Source organism: Ostrea edulis, chromosome 1 (assembly GCF_947568905.1).
Source record: "Ostrea edulis chromosome 1, xbOstEdul1.1, whole genome shotgun sequence".
Lineage (NCBI taxonomy): Eukaryota > Metazoa > Mollusca > Bivalvia > Ostreida > Ostreidae > Ostrea > Ostrea edulis.
Genome location: NC_079164.1, coordinates 79,714,074 through 79,730,747, shown reverse-complemented (window position 1 = coordinate 79,730,747; position 16,674 = coordinate 79,714,074). Strand labels below are relative to the sequence as shown.

Genomic DNA, 16,674 nt, shown 5'->3' with positions numbered 1-16,674 from the left:
AAAGTTAAGAATTTATCCTTGTAGCGCAATTTAAGAAATTGAAGTCGGAAGGGGGAATTGAGACAGTTTCAGCGGATGAAGTCTACTACCCCCACCCCACCCCCAAACACATGTACACAATTTAAGGTTTTCATAATCGGACAATTTGAGCACTATTTTTTGTTGTTATCTTATTGCTTGTCAAGAATTTTACACAACTTAACCGGCAACATACCCCTTCTGGTACATTGAAAAATATAAGTAATGTTAGCACGGGGCTCTATAAAGTTCAACCTGCAGTCTGGTCATACTTCGTCATTCAATAACTTTTTTAAAATAAAAAAAATGTTTGTTGGGTTAGCGGGACTATGATCTATGACTATAACAATGACCTGTGTTTAACTTGTACATTCCATGCAAATTCGAAGGGGTTTCCCCTCAATAGAACAATTGGGGGTCAGCTAATCCGTGTATTTAAAATCAACAGAAGTGCTTGGCTTCTTGTGGAATGTGTGAAATATATTGGGTCGGCGCAATATACCCGTGATTTTAGACTAGATCTGATATCGTGCCGACCCAATATATTTGACACTTTTTATAAGAAGTCAAAAACTGCTGTCAATTTCAAATAACCGTAATTTAGTTACATGTATACTGTGACCAGGACAATAGGAATTTGCATGGTATATACTTGTTATACAAACCTCATTGCATTATCCAGACACACCCGATGAACATTTTTTTATGAAAATGAAAATCAAAGTACATTGAACATAAGTCTCGGTCAAATGTAATTAACTTGGGATTTTGAAAATAAATCATTCGATGGTTTGTATTTTTGCTTCTATTATTTATATAATAAATTGATTCCAATTTATTAATCATCGACATTGCTCCAATTTGTCTATTGGATCAAGTTATATTTGTCAAGATACCTATTAACACATGTACCTAAAACAACGCATTTGTCAGAGAGAGAGAGAGAGAGAGAGAGAGAGAGAGAGAGAGAGAGAGAGAGAGAGAGCACATCGGTAATTATTGAATATTCCTATTACATGTGTTGTACATGACTAAATATACTAATTCGCATTCAAAGCAGGAATTGCCTGCAAGTACGCATTATTTAAACATAGAATTAAAGAATATTTTAATGAAGAAAGGGATTAGAAGACTAAAAGAAAAGATTTCAAAACCAGGCTTTCTCAAAAACATAATATATAGTGTTTGATATCGTTGGAAATGGTTCAAAATCCTGAAAAACAATATAAGTATCGGGGGGGGGGGTATTGACATTTTTTCTTTTCTTAAAATTTCACCGTTTTCATGGTTATTTAGCCGGCGGCACATTTTCACATCTCCTGTAAGGCGCCCGTGGACACAACAAAGTTCCTAGCACCTGTGTGTATTGGAAAATAACACACACGTGGATCACGGTGGACATGGTGTTTCTCCGTGGATTTTCCACCATGGGATGTATGAAACTCGTGTCGTGTACTGTACATGTAATAGGCATCTTTTCTGGCATTATAAATTCGCTAAGATTAGCCTTCACTATATATATATATATATATATATATATATATATATATATATATATCGTTAAAGGTAATATGAAACGATTTCTAACAGTGGTATTTTTTTAAAAAACGAATTCTTGTTTCATAAACCTTGATTAATGACTTCCCATACATAACTCAATTCTTCAGATTATCGTTTCATATGACCTTTAAATGTGTGTCTCGCTAACAATTCCACGATATGCTGTTGTTATATGTCTCCATATTGTTTGTCTTAGGAATATGGATGGTGAATGTATCCATCATGGTCGTCAGTTTTGCCGGAGCAGTCCTTCTGGTGAGTATTGCCGTTATTCTTGTGAAGAGGTAACTTGGTCGTTGATCAATCTTATGGTCTCCTTGGATGATTGTCTATTGCTGTCAGTTATACTGCCTCCGTGGCCGAGTGGTTAGAGCATCGCGCTCGAAATCACACGGCCTCTCACCTCTGGTCAACGCGGGTTCGAATATCGCGCCAGTAAGTGAGAAAGTTTCCCAGTTTACTTTTGGAAGGTCGATGATCTCTTCCCAGATACATTATATCTGGGTTCTCTCTTTCACCAATGAAAACTGGGCGCCACCAGATAACTGAAAAATTGTTGAGTGTGACGGAAAACATCAATCAATCAATCGAATACTTGATGAGCGTATTGTATTCAAAGTAAATGTTTGCAAATCGGTAAACAATTGCGTTTTCATAATCGAAATCTTCAATAATGATGTCCATGTATCACATCCACAACAGTGAAATGTTAGAGTTTTTATCATACGTTCTTCGTTTCAATTCAAATTTATACTGTGACAGTGTAATATAAAATTAAATCCTTCGAAAATAGAAACATAGTTTGATAGTATTTGGCAAACGATTTACAACTGAATTAATTAGAGGATGAAAGTCCAAACATACTTCAAGTAATATAACATTCATATGTCGAATTCATGTATCCCTGTGAACTCGCAGTAAAAGACATCACAGAGTCGTCCACGTCTACTTCATACTTAGATATTTTATTGAAAGTAGATATTAACGGCAAACTAACAACTCAACATTATGACAAACGGGATCCATCGTCAACTTCCCATATCTATGTATCAATATTCCATTATCATCTGAATATGGTGTTTATATCTCCAAACCGATTCGATGCTTACCTCTTGTGTATCGATTCAGTTGACACACATAAACATCATATACAGGCGATAATGACATTTTGCTACATAACTATGGGAAGTTTACGATAGAGAAGCTGCAATCACTTATTTTGAATTTTTGAGCTGTACTTCAAGATGAAGAAAATTCAGATATCATGTTGATTATTAAGTTCAGATAAATATTGAACGACCTATGCAACTTGTCGCAAAATCCCAGGATTAAACATCTGTAATGCCATTTTAAATTTGATGATTGATTATTTTGTTTTACATATATTCAAAACAAAATCAATATAGATGAAGGGAAGGAGACTGCAACTAATGTTGTCTCTTTGAATCTAAAGCGAGAGTAGACCAGTCAAGCAAATGAAAATTGATGACAATCAGATTTTAAAATTACGTTATAAACTGCTGATCAGAAAATAATGAATTATGTATTTATTTTAGACAGAGAGTGATAAATGCGACTACCCATGGATTTTATCTGGGAGAAAACAGACCAGTTGCTGATACAACATCTGAAAGTTATATGAGAGTGGAAGAAAATAGCTACAATGAACCTGGACATGTTTCTTTGGATTACATTGATCCATTTGATGATAGCGATAAAATTAACTCTATCACGAACAGGCATGACAGACCACAAGAAAAAAGAGAAGATAGGACGAAAGTTATTCAATAGTGTCGCTCCTCATGACGAAAAGAAAGGAATCTGAAGTCGATAAAATGGACATGGGATACATAGATGTTATGGGAATTGGTTCCGGCACAGAATCCCTTCCAGCATCATCACCACTAACAACATTAACAACATCTACAATGACAACATCAATCCTCCCACAACAAACATCACAATTAATAACAGACCCACCAGTACGATTTCCACCAGTAGAAAAGAAAAAAATTCAATTAACAACAGCACTTCCAAAACAATCTCACCAATCAGTAGCACGTCAGACAAACACCACGACACAACCAACTGTCGCAAAAGTAAATACAAGCACATCACCTTTAGAATCAGCAATAGATACACATTCATCAACATCTTTTGGAGTGAAAGATACAGAACAGTCATCACCTCCATTCACCGTCACAACAGAAATAATAACAAAACCAGAAACAACCAAGCTATCATCAGTAGCACTGATAAAATTACCGTCAGACACCCTATCAGAACCAACAAAAACTACAGATCCAACCACACTAAATATACCACGGACGAGAAAAAACGTAAAAACAAAGACGTTTTTCCAACCACAACCTACTACAACACGACAACAACAGTCACAACAACAAGACAAACAAATTCAATAAGCATACAGCATATTATAATATATTTTTACGAAACCGCGCAAAGTAAAAAATAAGTTATATTTCATATTTCAAGACTTATAAAATGTGCCATTCATCATCTCACTGAAGGAGTCGCAAACAGATTCTAGTGTACATGTTGGCATTGTGGCAGAGGTTTTCTATCTGATGTAAAGTATTGCTAAGATCAAAGGAATGAATACCGCACTATGACATAATTTTATACATGCAAGGTGAAGATAACGAACAGTGATCAATCTCATATAAATTAACACATTTTGCTAATAAACTCCGAAACACTTGCTCTAGAGTTACTGCTTTCACCTTTAATATTGTTTTATATGTGAGGTGAAGTCCGTACGCTATAATAGAATCTTACGTCATTAGTAAATATCGTAAATTTAATTAAAAATTTAATTTCGTTTTCGATTAACTACCCCGAAATAGCAAAAATGAGAGTAAAGTGGCGGATCTAAGCCGGTTTCCTTTCTTTTGTTTTATATGTATGACAACTCAAGATAACATGGTATAAAGTTAATCTGTTGTTAATCGATGCTTGATTTTGATGTTATAGAAAATAAAGGTTTTGATAATTGTCGAATAAATAAAATATACCTGTTCCTTTCCTCAATCCGTAATTTTAATCTTGATTGAGGTTATAGAAACTTCCAGAACGAAGCGAGGCAACATCATACAACCAATTGCACATTCACGGGCTTTCCGGCAAGTCGAGAAGTTGTGATTGGTTGACAGCATGATCAGCATAAAATTGTGTAGATGTTCAGTGTTAGTTATGATTGTTTTGACTAGACCCATATTTATCATTTTATGAAGATTTATAATTATATTATTCATATACATCTCATTCAACTAATGACACCTCCTCCCCTCCCCTTTTTGATGTTCTTAAACCTTTTCCGTGTTTATAGAAGTCTGTTACAACTGAATTTTTGTAATGATTTATTAACATGTACTGATATGTACAAACAAATGGATAAACACAAAAAAGTTTTTAATTTGGTTGAACATGTTTTGTGATGACATAGATCTTGAAAGTAAGCAATAAGTCGAAAATTGTCCAATATGTCAAATATCGAATGATCCGGGACTGTTCTTGGAAGTTTGCGCCTAATAACTTAAAAGATTTTATTGAAATTATGTTGTATACTACCTCACAATGTCCATGAAATCAGGCCACTGTTTACAAAATAACAGTTTTTCTGTTTGTCATTCCAGTGGCGCATCCAGGGGGTCGGAACCACCCCCTTTCGTGTGCACCCCCCACCCCCTTGAACACCAAAATTAATGGTAGACCCCCTTTTTAAAAAGAAAATTTCTGGATACGTCCCCTGCATTCATATAAATATACATGTAGTGCATCATGTTTTTCATTATTGCGTTTGACGATAAGAAACGACGTGGATCCATAATTTTACCCTTAATTTGTTGCACTGGACAAATCTACCATTATAAACACATTCGCATTAACGAATATGAAATTATGAACATCCGTTCATTTTGTTCTTCGTAAACTATTCGGCATGATGTTCTTCGTAAACTATTCGGCATGATGGATTACAAGTGCATTCGTAAAATCATTATCTAATTTTCAATGCGGAGAGAGGTCATCTATCCCACCTCTGGTGTGTCTAGGGGTCCGTGTTTGCCCAACGATATATTTTGTACTGCTTGTAGGATTTATGAGATTGATCGCTGTTCGTTATCTTCACCTTTCATATGGAATATTTAATTTGGAGCTCCAAGTGACTTCCTAATAATCAAGTTTTATTTATGCAGTCAATAAATACAACATAACTAATGCGCGCAATTATTAAAAAAAAAAACTGTTCTTAAATTCATTTGAATTAAAAATATCGATCAATCAATCAATTCATGTGCGCAACAATTCATGCACACATGAGAAAAAACTCCTCTATGCAATATTATTTGATTCTGATCAAGCGTGGGATTTCATCCAGTGAATACATATTTCATTACATAGGGCATCCAGCAATAAAATTGGGGAAATAACTCGCATTTATTAAAGGTACAAAATTTTGACAATGTTACCGCGACGTGAACAGGTAACTGATGGTCATCCCGTAATGGGAACACAGTGTTAGCTGTAAAATACCGAGTTCAAAACGATGAATCCGCATTGCATGTAATGTATTTTGAACTAAATTTTAATTTCCTATTGTGATTCAACCCTACCCCCTGAGACCATGATTTGAGCAAACTTGAATCTCCACTACCTAATTATATTAATATGCAACTAATCAAAACTGCTATTCTTGAGAATTGTTTTCATACTATATAGATTTTAAAAGTTCGATCCCTTATTGTGATTTCACCATACCTCCGCTATCTGAACAACTTTGAATCGGTATTATCTAAGGATGTTTTCCATCACATTAGTTTTGTCTTTTCTGGCCTAGTAGTTCTTGAGAAGAGGATTTTGAAAGAATGCCACAATCTATTCACCATTTCTTGATTATCTCTCTTTAAAGGGGGCGTGATCCTACATAGGAACAATTGTGGATTCCCTTTTCCCAATTATGCTTTATGGCAAGTTTTGTTGAAATTGGTCTAGCAGTTCTGGAGAAGTTCAAATGTATAAAATTTACGGACACTGGGTAAAATGGGACCAGAAAAGCTCACTGAGCTAAACAGAGATTTTTTTCTAATAGAAAGTATCCGCAACAAAACATAATTCTTTCCAAATATTCTGTGAAGTCTAACGTATTATTTTTTTAATTGAAATCTTGGATGAATACACAATTTATGTACAATGTTAAAACACAAGATTATGTCTTTATTTAAACATCTTACATGCGCATACAGCACCTTTTAGCAAATAAACCTGTATTAATCCAAAAACGTCCTTGTATCAAATTACATTTTAAAAATATATCACCAACATTCATAAAATAACAAATCAATCATTAGAAAAAACAAAGCAATACTATAGCCTCCTAGCAACCATATCCATGCACACCAAAAGCTGGGTATATTTCTAGGGAGAATACCTGACTGTATATTTGAATACCATATTGTAATATTTCTAAATACTCCAGTACACCAAAAGCTGGGTATATTTCTAGGGGGAATACCTGACTGGCTATTTGAATACCATATTTTAATATTTGTAAATACTTCGGTAGCCTTTACAGTCACATATATCTATTTTACACATGTTGTTGCTCATTCTAAACTTTTTATGATTTCAGTCCGCATGTCCTTAAAGAATAACACATATATATTACTGTACCTGAGTATCATCGCATGCATGCTAATCAACAAACTCAATTTGTTAACCTTGAGAGTATTATTAAAATACCTACGTGCTTTCATCAGAATATGGATTTGTAGCTACTGACAAATTTAGTTTTAAAGATCTAGACCTATATGCTATTCTTAACAACAGTCACTGATTGTAATGACTGTACTATACATAATGAAAGATGTTGAAGTCTAAAACAAAAGTTCGTTAATTTTATTTGGAAGACAGAATAATACGTATGACAGGAGCAAATCTAATTTGTAGTCCATCTTCCAAAAAAGTCAACACAGACCTAAATAATCTCTAAAATACTTTTGTCTCTAATTTCAACAACGCCTGCCTGCAAAAACATCAACAGCGACAATTTTATCTTGCGTATTTTTGTTTCTCTCTTCTTTCTTTAGCATGTAATAATGTGAATGAAAATTTGGCAGAGTGTCATCATAAGTATCCGAACTTTCTGTTTGTGGTGTTGTCAATAGGCTATTGGAAGTACCGTTTGAATTGTGACCCGTAGCCTCGTTCTCATTGACAGCTAGTGTAACATAGCTGTCACCATCCTTATCATCAGCTGCCTTCATAGCATAAGTATTTGAACTCTTCTCAAATTCAACGGCGATCATCCTTTGGTTCCGCTGAAGAGCAAGTGTTACGTAGCTGTCCTGAAAGTCATCGTTTCTGTTTACGACAACGGCGCCACCTTCGTCGTAGATGTCTTCCTCCTCAGTGGCGTTGAAAGTGGAAATTGCGTTGTGCCTATCAAAGCTGAGTACGTTGTAACTGTTAGATGATCTTGTCATCTGAGAGTAGTCTTCCTGAGGCTCGTCCGAATTATGGATGGCAGAGTTGTTAGAGACACGCCTGGTCCTCCACTCTTTAGAAGTACATAAATTATTAAAATAAATTTCTATGTATGCATTGAATGCACCCTATTTAAGTATTAGGTCCTACATGTTTTTCAGCAATTACAGAAATAATTCAAGCCCGATTAATTGCACGGGTAACACACGGTGGTCCCTGTCTTGACAGGCGTTAACACGACAAAAAACCCTACACACTAATCATAGGTCTAAATCTGTACTCACCTCCAGCTGATGACATCTCAATTTGAATTAAAAATTTTCAAAGGGACGCGAAACAAAGGAATAAATAAACAATTGCACTGTATATAGAAAGTAAATACATTGTCCGTCTTTTATTTGATGTCTTTGGGATATAAATTTATAGGGTTCATAAAAAATATACAAACCTGAGAAATATTGTCTGAAAAACTTTAATCTGCAAATAGAAACCGCAATATATTTATTCTTATAGATTCTGTTAAGCACGGTGCAAGGATACACAAATGATACTCGTGCTAGAACGTAAGTGTTGATTTAGCACGACAACGCTTAATTGTATGGGCTATGTTACCAAAGTCACCATCACAAAATGATGTATTTTAAGTATTTCATCAAATAAATTGTGTTATCTTGTTAAATATCATTCCCAAACATGCTGTTCATTTGTCTTGTTTCGTGATATAATTATTATATAAAAAGAATTAAATATAAAAAAGAATTCACCTTTCATTGTACAGTACGACGATGATAACTAAGATTGATCCGACGCTGAATATGACGGCCAATAAAACAGGTAAAATCTTGTGTATGATTCCCTGATCTTTGCTCTCTTCTTCTTCTTCTGCTAGAATTCAAGGAATCGCACAATTATAAAAATATATTTCCATTTAATTCAATTTGAAGCACTTCACCGGTCTTCGTGACGTCTCCATATGAGTGAAAAATTCTCGATGGAGACGTTAAGCAAGATCATACAATAAATCAATCGGAATATCCATCATAAGGTACTAATGCTTAATGTCACATACCTGTGTGATTTGGATTGGATTATGCTGGAGAAAAGGGAATCTTAATTGAAAGTGGAATAAGTCGGACGTTTCATTAAGCAAACTATTTCCAAGCCAAACATGTTAAAAAATTACAGATGAACGGGTAGACTGACGCCTGACTTAATGATAAAAAAGCTCACTTAAGCTTACAGCTTTCAAATCTAAAATCTTGAGCCTTTACTATAATACAACCAATCATGGCACTGCTGTTCTCCAACCCTACCCCGGGGTGCATGATCATGAGGTGCTTGTATATTAACATAACTAATCGTGCCTTGCTGTCCCTGAGAATTCTGTTTTTCCTTTATATTGCCTTGCCTATCTTTATTTTACCCCCATCCTACCACAACACAGAAAAAAATTGAAAGACTTCTACTACCTGAGGATGGTTGCAAAATTGCAGTATTATTTTAGAGAAAAAGATTTTTTCTTATACAACCCATGTAAAACGTTGATTCCATATTGTGGCCCCACCCTCCCCCCAGGGTCTGAGATTTGATCAACATGAATCTGCACTATCTAAGGATCATGACCTTAGTGTTCTTCAGAAGAAGAGTTTTAAAGATTTTCCCTAAATATTCCATTGTAAAACTTTTATTCATTATTGTGGCCCCGTCCTACCACCAGAAACCATGGTTTGAACAAATCTAAATTTGAGGGTGTTGCACAGAAGCGAGAATTTTCCCTAATCGGAGCTCCGTGCCAACATTCGTGACGTAGAACTTACCTTCATTCAGATTTATACTCATTGCGCATTTGCCATTTAAATACCTGAAGGATTCCCCAGTACTAGAGACAAGCCTAATACATTTTATGTGTCAATACATTATACATGTAGTCTGAAGATAATTTTGAAATCGTGAAAATTAAATTGTCTTCTTTTTTCCCTGAGTATCAGATACAATGTATATGGTTACATGTTACGAGTGTATCAAATATTTAATATTCTATACTCGTACAGTCCAAAAGCTCTTATACTCGTATGTTTTATTTTCTACAACCAACAATTGGCAACTGTACATGACTCAAGCCACAAAACAATATATGGGAAGTTTAATACGCATTAATAAAATTCAACATTATTCAAAGTACATGCATATGTAAAAATTGATTCAACATAGCAATTTGCTGCTGGAATACATATAAACTCAAACTGTTTAACGTTTATTTACATTGTTTCGCCTTAAAGTTTTTCTTCCAAAGCTTTGCAAAGTTCACAACAGTTTTTCGTAAAAGGCACCATGCCTTTGTCAACAACTTTCATTCCGAAAAACATACAAGTTCTCGTTAGCAGCCTTGACTATCAAAACACAGGTATTGCATTCTGTATTCGGCGTGTTTGTTGAGAATCTTATTCACAAACTAAACAGTGTCCAGGTTGGAAGCTTATTTCAAACTCGGAACATGGTAATAAACAGAGATTTGACATGAAACATTTATAATAACTAGAATCGTGTTTCAATTAAAAAAAAAATCTAGATGGAAAAGGAATATGAAAAAAATATGTTCGTGAGGGAGTTGAACCCGGTAGTTTTAAAAATCTTTACATTTAAGAGTCAACGACCTTATCCACTTAACCACTCAGTAGCCCATACGTTACTGAGGAAAATTAACGCGACAGTTTTTTTTAGAGGAAAACTCGAAGAACATGTTCATACTAAATTCATTTTGTTTCACGGAGACAGTTTTTTCTGAAATTCGGGGATACCCCTCCATTTTAACGCTAAATATCATATAAATCGCTTATTGCTTGATTTAAACTCGAAATATTTTGGCTAATTTTTTCGGACGCCGAACAAAATGTGATCAGTAAAGCTCACTTTTCAGTGACAATGGAATTCACAATGTTTTGTGTCTTTCCCCATACATACTCATTGAATAGCAAACAGGAATTTTCAGAGCAGTTTATTATGTCTAATTGTTAAAGCACAACGGACGTCTGAAGACGAACGACGACCAAACGCTTTAGGTTGATGTCCATTTTACAACGATTTGAGAAAGAAATACATGTATATCAAGGGTTTTTATTACACACAACCAAGTGTTTTTAACTTAGTTAAGTTCCTTAGTGTAGACAATACTAAAGAACTCAATAACGTGGGAAAATTCTTAGTACAAGCTTTGAAAATACGAAGTTTAGCATTGTAAGTCAATAATGTAATTATAGTATTTTTCTAATAACATGTGCATCTCATAATGTAATTACATATAAATTATTTTATATTTGTAATTTCTTCTCCTCCTATCTTCTCCTGTCCACTCACATGTTGTTTATCTTATGCAATTAGATCTATATTGTGTATATACATGTACATGCACTAGATGTATTCCGATGAGTTGTATAACTCAAGGACAATAAAGAATTGAATGACTCAGTTGACATAAAATGCAAATAGCTAACATACATTGCTAAAAAGAATTTACCAGTGTTATTATATGAGCATCCTGTAATTACGTCACAAAACTGATCACGTGAACAGTTACACTTCTTTAAACATCCAAATCCATACGATCCATAAACACACCATCCTCCAGAGCAATTGTGTCCATAGGTACCTACATCACAAGCTGAAAAATGCAATATTGATTGATTGATTGTATCTTGCTTAACGTCTCGTTCGAGAATTTTTCACTCATATGGAGACGTCACCAAGACCGGTGAAGGGCTTCTAATTTAGGCCTATGCTCGGCGTTTATTGCCATTGAGGATTTTTTAGCGTGCCACACCTACTGTGACACGGGTTATCCGTTTTTAAGGTCATCTCCGAGGACCCGTGACATCCACACCTGATGCCGAGCGTTTGGTGATGGAACTGTCACTACCTGTTTTAACGACTTAGGTCTGTCGCAGCCGGGATTCGAACCCCGGCCTTCCACATGCGGGGCGAACGCTTTACCTCCTGACCACTGCGGCGGTTACAATTAAGAAGCACGTGACTTACTGACAAATGCATATGACATAATGAGAGAAGCACATGACATAATGATGTATACACATCACTAAATGACAAAAGAACATCAGAAGGCAGTTAAGGTGTTCCATATATACCTCCACTCTTTCTTTGTGGGTATTAATTCAAAGAATGATGAATATGGCTACAATTATTTTAAACTATTAAAAAAACAACGTTAATTGCTTACGATTGCAGAATGTACCGTCACGTCGGTAATTAGGACAGCATCTCAAAGGATCACTACAAATAAGCCACGATATTAACACGACTTGTGCCTGACGTTATAAATGTAAGCATGAATGTTTCTAGATGTAAGCATGATTGTTTCTAAATGTAAGCATGATTGTTTCTAAGTTTTATAAAATTTCAATCAAGTTATTTGGTTTACATTTTCTTTATGGTGATCATTACTTACCGAGCGCAGACTCCTACCCCGAGTCCAGCTTTTGAATGAACAAAATGTAAACAGAAGAGAAATACATAAGATGCGATGAACATCATAGTTTATGCACAATTTCCTCTATCACTGCGTGTAAACTACACACGTACGTGAGTCATTCAATAAAAGAAGTACTACTTCCTCTAAATCCATTTCCATAAGGAAATAATTTCTACATGCATTCTCTATAAACTAATGACGGTGAGTGTGGAAGAGGGGAAGGGTAAAAAACAACAACAATAAAACAGAAACAAACAATAAAACAAAAATAAACAATGAAGCAGAAACAATGTATGTATCTTGTTTGTTTTACGGCTCTTTTATTTACTGATTTTGATACGTCATCAGCTGCAGTACACATACCTATCTAATTTTGAAACGTCACCAGCTGTAGTGCACATACCTATCTGATTTTGAAACGTCACCAGCTGTAGTACACATACCTATCTGATTTTGAAACGTCACCAGCTGTAGTACACATACCTATCTGATTTTGAAACGTCATCAGCTGTAGTACACATACCTATCTGATTTTGAAACGTCATCAGCTGTAGTACACATACCTATCTGATTTTGAAACGTCACCAGCTGTAGTACACATACCTATCTGATTTTGATACGTCATCAGCTGTAGTACACATACCTATCTGATTTTGATACGTCATCAGCTGTAGTACACATACCTATCTGATTTTGATACGTCATCAGCTGTAGTACACATACCTATCTGATTTTGAAACGTCACCAGCTGTAGTACACATACCTCTCTGATTTTGAAACGTCATCAGCTGTAGTACACATACCTATCTGATTTTGAAACGTCATCAGCTGTAGTACACATACCTATCTGATTTTGAAACGTCACCAGCTGTAGTACACATACCTCTCTGATTTTGAAACGTAATCAGCTGTAGTACACATACCTATCTGATTTTGAAACGTCATCAGCTGTAGTACACATACCTATCTGATTTTGATACGTCATCAGCTGTAGTACACATACCTATCTGATTTTGATACGTCATCAGCTGTAGTACACATACCTATCTGATTTTGATACGTCATCAGCTGTAGTACACATACCTATCTGATTTTGAAACGTCACCAGCTGTAGTACACATACCTATCTGATTTTGATACGTCACCAGCTGTAGTACACATACCTATCCCTCCGTAGCAGTGAGGATTCTGTAAGTATGTATTCTTCTCATATTGACTTGGAGCGTTGAGATGTGACATTTTGTATGCAGCAACTACAGAATGTACATGTATACATAAATGTTTCCGAGAAACAGAAACGTGGATGTCGCGATACTTGTTTTCATGTGTAGATTAACTCTTTTCATGCCACAGAATCACGAAATTTCATTAAAATACGTATTCATTATATTTCTGATTCATTACACATTTTGTCTTTATTTGCAGCACAATCACTATGTACACATCTAAATGTATTTCTCTGTGTACATCAATAAATATTACAGACTCAATGAGATATGAGGCGGACTGAATTTCCTGTGTTAGTTCTAAATTATAGCAGCACATGAATCGTTGTTTCTGTCACACTTCGACTACAGCGAGTTTTTCGACGTTTTATATGATAACACTGATGTAATAAGATTCATAAGAATATCTAATGATCAGTCATCCAAAAATTATTTTGTTAAACACCACTATGAGAACGCGAAATAAAAGACACCACAAAGTCGTCCACTTCTGCTTCAATGTAACGTGCGCCGAATACACAAATCTATTTACAGCGAGTTCAATTGGCACACTTACAACACCAGTGAAAACGATTTGAAACTTTTACAAATTTTAATTCTACATAATTAGTCACAAATATATAAATATACAATGATACAAAAGTACACAACACAGATTCAAAGTTCTACTCAACTCGTTTAAATAATTATGGTAGTATCGATCTATATTATCTCCATTTCATTATTTTCTACTTACTTGTCTACGTAAATTCCTATCTTCGTATTCGAGTTGTTTATTTCATGAAACAAGAAGAGAGTTATCTTTTATTTTCAAACGTTATTTATTACAAAACTTCTCATTGGTTACTTCTAGATTTATTATCAAATCACATTACAGGTAACTTTTACTCTCATTCTTTTGTTAAGAATAGTATTTAAACCCGAGCACAACCGTGTTCGGGGCTTCTGCTGAGCCAATCCTTGCAACAAAGTAAATATCAGGAGTTGCATCACCCTGTATTTTTGATTATTGTTTCTTTATTTTTCCTATTTAGTTATATTTTTCTCTCAAGCCACATTCATTCCCCGGGATTATTATTTTGGTATTTATCATACAATTGTCGAACTTTATTAAAGGTTTAAAACTTTATTTATTATTTTATTGCTAGCCTCACTCTAGGCGGGCTCAAACTTACCTGGAAAAATCTAAAGGGTTGAATAATTTACACAACACGTATCATCATTAAAAAAAAAAACACAACGCGAAGTAAAAAGAACATATCAATAGTAGTGGCAGAATGTCCAACTACTACATAATGATCAGCATCTCCGTGAATCAGTTAAGGAATCCTCGCACACACGTTACATATACGGATTGCAGATCAGATGCGCGATCCTAGCTAAATGATCGGGCCAGGCACTTCCACGGACCAGCGGATTACAAAGTGTTTCCATTATAGCGAGACTACTGCCATCTTCTTCTCCAGACACAACAACACTCCTACAGACGATCACGCACTCTACTCGCCACGTCATCCGATCACACACGAAGCTTTCCAAGTGACGTCACAGAGACACAAAAACAAAACAGCTGATGCAACAGCTTAAATATATAACCAAATATCGTAACACCTCCCCCTTTAAAGAAAAGTTTGAGTGTATATGAAAACTTTTACACAAAAACAAATGCACATACCATTAATTCACATAAAATTTCAACAAAATCACATCAAAAATTATAACATATCACTCTACAGGTACTTTCGACAATGCATCGACAATCATATTTTCTCTACTTTTGATATGACAATGTTATGTTCTTGCAACTCTAAACTCCACCTCATTAATCTCTGATTTTTTGTTTCTCATTTTGTGTACAAAGGTAAGAGTATTATGGTCAGTAAATACAACAACTGGATGTACAGATGAATATAAATAGACATCAAAATATGCAGTGCCAATAACATAGACAAACACTCTTTTTCTATGGTAGAGTAGTTTCTTTAACATTTTGAGAACTTTTTAGAAAAATAAGCAACAGGATGGCAAACAAAATTTTCATCTTCCTGTAATAACACAGCACCACATCCTACATCACTAGCATCAATTTGCATAACAAATTCTTTATCAAAATTGGGAGATGATAGAACTGGAGAGACCACGAGAATGGCTTTTATTTTTTCAAAGGCCTGTTGGCATGTTTTATTCCATTTAAACTGACTATTCTTTTTTAAAAGACATGTCAATGGATTAGCAATGGTTGAGAAGTTTGGACAGAACTTCCTATAGTATCCAGCCATTCCCAGGAATCTCATGAGTTCTCTCTTACATTGTGGTACAGGGAAATTTGTAATCGCATCAACCTTAGCTAGGACAGGCTTCACATGGCCATTACCAACAATATGACCCAAATACTCGACAACTGCATGACAAAATTCACTTTTAACAAGACTAACAGTCAAGTTTTCATCTGATAATTTCACAAACAAGGGCCTAATATGTGACAAATGTTCTTCAAAAGTATTGCTATGCACTATCACATCATCAATATAAGCTTCACTGTGATCTAAGTTACACAACAAATGATTGATCATCCTTTGAAAGGTTGCAGGTGCATTCTTTTTCCCAAATGGCATCACCTTATATTGGTAAAAGCCATCTGAAGTGACAAAAGCAGAACTTTCTTTTGCTCTCTCTGTTAGGGGAACCTGCCACTACTCTTTGAAAAGGTCAAACTTACTCACATACTTTGCACATCCTATCTTATCGATGCAGTCTTCAATCCTTGGAATGGGATACGAGTCTGTTTTAGTAATTGTATTGACCCTACGAAAGTCTGTACAAAACCGAAATGAACCATCTGGTTTTGGAACAAGAAGACAAGGAGAGCTCCAAGGGCTGTTA

The 16,674-nt window shown here is 35.1% G+C and overlaps 1 protein-coding gene across 2 annotated transcripts; it reads right to left on the bottom strand.

Annotated features, from left to right (window-relative positions):
- Positions 1–6,729: 6,729 nt before the first annotated feature.
- Positions 6,730–12,805, bottom strand: LOC130046566 (uncharacterized). Of its 2 annotated transcripts, none has more exons than XM_056162427.1 (6): positions 12,542–12,805; positions 12,314–12,366; positions 11,597–11,740; positions 8,847–8,967; positions 8,531–8,559; positions 6,730–8,155 (listed from the first exon to the last, which is right to left on the bottom strand). In XM_056162427.1, exons 1-6 carry the CDS (start codon positions 12,625–12,627, stop codon positions 7,608–7,610), a joined length of 981 nt encoding a protein of 326 aa, XP_056018402.1. In that variant the 5' UTR covers positions 12,628–12,805; the 3' UTR covers positions 6,730–7,607. The 2 variants fall into 2 exon arrangements, with proteins under 2 accessions (XP_056018402.1, XP_056018406.1); XM_056162431.1 differs by having other exon boundaries at positions 8,847–8,964.
- Positions 12,806–16,674: the final 3,869 nt, after the last annotated feature.